Genomic DNA, 5380 nt, shown 5'->3' on the forward strand with positions numbered 1-5380 from the left:
CCCAGGTGTTCCCCCCACACTTACATGTTGCCCCCCACTACGCCCACATCCCGTTCAGACTCAGATGCCACCCACACATCCAAATGGTACCTGGGTCGCTCGTATGTTCAAGCGACTCAGGTGTTCCCCGCACCTACTCGGATACTGAATTGTGAGTGTCGCCAGGGCAAGGCGTGGGTCCGACTGTTTGTTCCTGGCTGTATGGCCAGTGCCCGAAGCTGTGCCTCGGACCCCGTGGGTGCCCAGAAAACATTGGTTGAGTGAGTGAGTTTGCGCAAGCAAATATTACCTACATCCGCTCAAACGGCACCCGCACCCACTCAGATGTACCCAAGTGACTCGAATGTTCCCCAGCCTCTATGAGTGCCACGAAGGCAGGGATCTGCGTTGGGTCCACTCACTTCTCCCAGCTCCTAGAACAGTGCCTGGGACATAGTAGGTGTGTGAGAACGAATGAATGAATGAATGACCCAGGCCCAACCGGACAGGGACCACACCACGCAGAGGTAACCCAGAAGTTGACTCGGATAAGAAGAGCCGCCCTCCCTCCCCGCTAGTCAGATGTCCCCCTGGCTCACTCAGATGACACTCATTCAGAGTGACCTCCACGTTTGAGTACTACTCCCCATCCTTTGTGTTATCCACACTCCCTCAAATTCCCCAGACGAATTCAGAGGCTACCCAGTCGTCACCCACACCCACTCAGATGACACCCACCTCCCGCACTGCCGCGCCCCCCCTCCCCCCCGCCCCGCGCCCTCCCCATGTCACCTCACAGCTTGTCAGATGCATGGTGCCTTCGCCGGTTTTTCTTATGCTTCCTCTTGCCTCTCTTGTCATCTCCAGGCTTGCTCGGCTTCTCCGTGGAGTCCAGAGGCGGCGCCGCATCCGCCCCGGCGGTGGCCCCAGCCCCGGGCTGCTTCTCCCCGGCCCCGGGCGCGCGGCACTTTCTGGCAGGTGGCTCTCTGGGGCCCGTCACTGCGGGGCACAATTCCTGCCTCAGGACCCGGGCCACGTCCTCCACCGTCCTGCCCTCGCTCTGCAGGAAGAGGTTCAGCTTGGTCAGGAATTCAATGTCCTGCTTCCGGGGCATGTAGACCACCCTCCACAGGCCGCCCTTGCCCTTGATCTCCCTGGGGATGACGGCATAATTGATGTCCTCCGCCAGCCTGATGATGGCTGCCTTGGACCTCTCTTCTTCCAGAAAGGCCTTCCCAGCCACTTCGAACTTGCCCAGAGGCCTCAGGGGGGCCCGTATGATGTCTTCGAATTCCTCGTGGTCGCAGTCTTCCGGGATATCCAAGATCATCAGGGACTTGTAACTGTCCACCTCCAGAGCCTTGCACCCGTGCTCCAACAGGGCGATGTCCTTCACCCCGAACAGCATCCTGCCCAGCTCGCGGAGGCAGCAGTATGCCCGCTGGGGCACCCCCGAGCTGCCTCGGGGATCCGGAAGGCGATCCAGGATGCCACGATCCCCTCGCAAAGGCTGGGCCGGAGAGAGGCCGCAAGGGGCCCGGTCGGTCCCTCTAGTCGACGAGGCCCCTGGCCCTGCCCACGGGGCCCCGGCGTCCAGGCTTCTTGTAAACCTTCCCCTGAGGGGGCTCTCGGGAGATCCCGGGGACGGAGGCCGAGTGAAATGGAGGTGCTGTCTGCCAGCCGGCTGGGGGCTCCCCCCCCCCCCCCCTGGGCAAGGCCGCACCGAGGAGGGCCCGGAGATGTGCTGTCCTTTCTTGGGGATGGTCTCCAAAGGTCTCGCCGGCCCTGGCAGTCTCAGCGGATCTGGGAGGCCGGATCTCCCTGGGGTTGCTGCCACCGGGGTGTCGTGGGTGGGGGCCCAGAGGGCAGGCTGGCTGGCCCAGAGAAGACAAGGATGTGGCTGTGGCCGCGGCACTTGTTCCCGCAGTGACGTGACGTCACCGCCTCCTTCGGCTCGGGCGCCCCAGAAGTCTCCATGGCAACCGCTAGAGCATCGTCTCTGCCATTGGCCGGGGCCAGCCGCATTGAAATCGGAGTCGGAGGGGGTCACTCAGGGGTGAGGGGTCAGCCCCCTGCCTTCAATAGCACCCTCCCTTCTCCTTGGAGACAATGGCTGATTCCAGGGAGAGGGGACAGAGGAGATACAAGGTTATCCCGGAGCATCTTTTTGGGGGCTCGAGAAAGTCAGGAAATGGCCAAAGAATGAGGATAACAGGTGGAAGGACCGAGAGCCAGCTCGGAGGGCTCCCGCTGGCCCCATCTGGGACAATTTATGCACCGATGTGACAAATGAGACCATAACCCCCTGATAAAATCAGAATCCAGGAGTCTGTGTAGACACAAACACGTGAGTAAATGGGAAGTGTGCTGGAGGAATGTGGGCTGTACGTTGGCTCATATAAAACTTAGGGACCAGGGGAGGATTCTGTTTCGGATTCTGTGTCTCCCTCTCTCTCTCTGACCCTCCCCCATTCATGCTCTGTCTCTCTCTGTCTCAAAAATAAATAAACGTTAAAAAAAACTTTTTTTTTAAACTTAGGGACCAAAAAGAACATAAGTCTCTTCACCTCAGAATGTCTTTGAAGGACACACCCACTGCAACATTCAGGACACCGCACTGGCCATTTTCTCTCAAAATGGTTCAGGAGGGAAACAGAATGCTTGGTGCCCCACTTGCAACTTTCCTGTAAGTCTGTGATTGTTTCAAAATATATACATTTTTGAAACAGGCTCCAGGCTCCGAGCTGTCAGCGCAGAGCCTGAGGCGGGGCTCGAACCCACCAACCGTGAGATCATGACCTGAGCCAAAGCTGGATGCCTAACAGACAAGCCACCCAGGAGCCCCTCAACTGTATTTTTAAAAAAGAAAACAAGAGGGGCCCCTGAGTGGCTCAGTCCATTAAGTGTCCGACTTGGGCTCAGGTCACGATCTCCCCCCCACCCCACCCCGTTCCTGAGTTTGAGCCCCTGCATCAGGCTCTGCGCTGACAGTGGGCCTGCTTGGGATTCCTTCTCTCTCTCTCTCTCTCTCTCTCTCTCTCTCTCTCTCTCTCTCTCTCTCTCTCCCCCCTCCTCCACTTGCTCTCTCTCTCTCTCTCAAAATAAATTAATTAATTAAAAAAAAAAAAAGAAATGGCTTGCACATACGATCACCTTCACAATGTCCATTCGCCCCCCTCCCCAGCCCAGTAATAAAAGCCATAAAGTTTGAGTTGGATTGACTTCCTCCGAACCCCCAGGTCCAGAGTGGGCCAATAAGCTTGGACTGATCATCATAATCCCACCCCCCTGCCACAGTGATTGGTTCAGAAATGGTCACCCAGGTAACCCAGGCCTAAGCCAATCAGCGTGTTTCATCTCCCAGCTCACAGAGATTGGTTAAGGGCTGGATGCCTCAACCCAGTCCGATCAGAATGAAGTTTAGGATTAAAACAATTATTTTTATGTTTATTCCATTTTTTGAGAGGGGCAGAGCGTGAGCAGGGGAGGGGCAGAGAGAGAGGGAGACATGGAATCTGAAGCAGGTTCCAGGCTTCGAGCTGTCAGCATAGAGCAGGAGAGGGGGCTCGAACCCACGAACTATGAGATTATGACCAGATACACTCCGCCAGGGGCCCCCAGGGTCCTCGCCAACACTAGCTACTGTCAGAACTTTCCACGTGGGCAACCTGGGTGTGCTTCTCAGCGCAGTGTCTGGGGAGTGGAGTCTCGTGATTTTAACTTGAATATTCCTGATGGCCAGTGACGTTGAGGATATTTGAGAGAGAGACAGAGAGGGAGCAGAAGAGGGGCGAGAGACAGAGAGAGAGAGAGAGAGAGACAGAGAGAGAGAGAGAGAGGCTCCACACTGTCAGCACAGAGCCCAGTGCAGGGCTCGAACTCATGAACCGTGAGATCGTGACCTGAGCCGAAGTCAAGAGTCGGTCACCCAACGGACTGAACCACCCAGTCGCCCCTTGTTTGTTTTTTTAAATTAGATTGTCATCTTTTCCTTATCGATTTGTAGTTCTTTATGTAATCTGCATATTGTCTTGATTGTTTGAAGCTGATCTGACCTGGACCTTCTGTAACTCGCATCCAAAATGCAGCTTTATTGGGGCGCCTGGGTGGCGCAGTCGGTTAAGCGTCCGACTTCAGCCAGGTCACGATCTCGCGGTCCGTGAGTTCGAGTCCCGCGTCGGGCTCTGGGCTGACGGCTCAGAGCCTGGAGCCTGTTTCCGATTCTGTGTCTCCCTCTCTCTCTGCCCCTCCCCCGTTCATGCTTTGTCTCTCTGTGTCCCAAAAATAAAATAAAAAAAAAATGTTGAAAACAAAATGCAGCTTTATTAACACAGAAAGAGTCACGAGTATTTACTGCATACAACCTTTTGCTTTGTCTTTTTCACACCTTGGAGTTGTCGTGGCCACAATTATATTGTAATATATGACGTGGGCACAATATTGGGCTGGCGTTTATTGTGCGATTTCTTTCTCTCTCTCGCTTAAGTTTCAAAGACACTTCTCCAGCTCTCAAAGTATCCCCCCCACCGCCGCCGGGTCACCCTGGGAGCAGACTGGACAAGTAGAATGTGTGAACTTGAGGGCAGGACTGGCGGGGACCCCGGGGGTGACCCGGGATGTGAAAAGTCCTTTCACTGGAAATCAACCTGAACTCCAAATGTGGCCCCTCCGTGAGACTTTCCACCCAGCACCTCACAACGGCACCCTCGTCCACCCGTGAGTGTCCACACTGAATGATGGAGTGTTACGTCAGCGAGCACGCGGGGCGGCACCTGGTGATAGGATGACCTTGGACAACGTCTTGGCAAAGGTCCATTGTTAGTTGGAGGGAATCGTTCAGGTCCGAAGCCACCGACGGCAAGCCTCAGCCTGGGAAATGGGACTTCAGGCCGGTTTTAATTTGTCTCCGTCTACTTCTCAAAAATTTGAATCGATAGCTAACTTTTCAATTCCCAATTCAGACGAAAAGACAGATTTCTGGCTTTCCTTCAAAATAAGAGAAACTGGGGGTTCCTGGGTGGCTCCGTCAGTTAGGCGTCAGGCTCTCGCTTTCGGCTCAGGTCATGATCCCGGGGTCAGGGGAGCCCCAGACGCCGTGCTTGGCCCCATGCTGGCCATGGAAACTGCTTAAGATTCTCTCTCTCTTGAGGTGCCTGGGTGGCTCCGTCGGTTAAGTGCCTGGCTCTTGATTTCAGCTCGGGTCGTGATCTCACGGTTCGTGAGATCGAGCCCCGTGTCAGGCCCTGTGCTGACTGCCCAAGCCTGCTTGGGATTCTCTCTCTTCCCCTTTCTATGCCCCTCCCCGGCTCACACACACTCTCTCTCTCAAAGTAAATAAATCTTAAAAAAAGAGAGAGAGAGAGAGAGAGAGTCTCTCTCCCTCTGCTCCTCTTCCCTACTC

At 55.3% G+C, this 5380-nt stretch overlaps 1 protein-coding gene across 1 annotated transcript; it reads right to left on the reverse strand.

Annotated features, from left to right (window-relative positions):
• Positions 1-772: 772 nt before the first annotated feature.
• PNMA8C (PNMA family member 8C) lies at positions 773-1387 on the reverse strand. Its single transcript, XM_047079019.1, has one exon. The coding sequence runs from the start codon at positions 1385-1387 to the stop codon at positions 773-775; it is 615 nt and encodes a 204-aa protein (XP_046934975.1).
• Between the last annotated feature and the right edge of the window lie 3993 nt (positions 1388-5380).

This window comes from Lynx rufus, unplaced genomic scaffold (genome assembly GCF_022079265.1).
Source record: "Lynx rufus isolate CCGP_SWC_20201006 ecotype Redwood Valley unplaced genomic scaffold, mLynRuf1.p SCAF_16, whole genome shotgun sequence".
Lineage (NCBI taxonomy): Eukaryota > Metazoa > Chordata > Mammalia > Carnivora > Felidae > Lynx > Lynx rufus.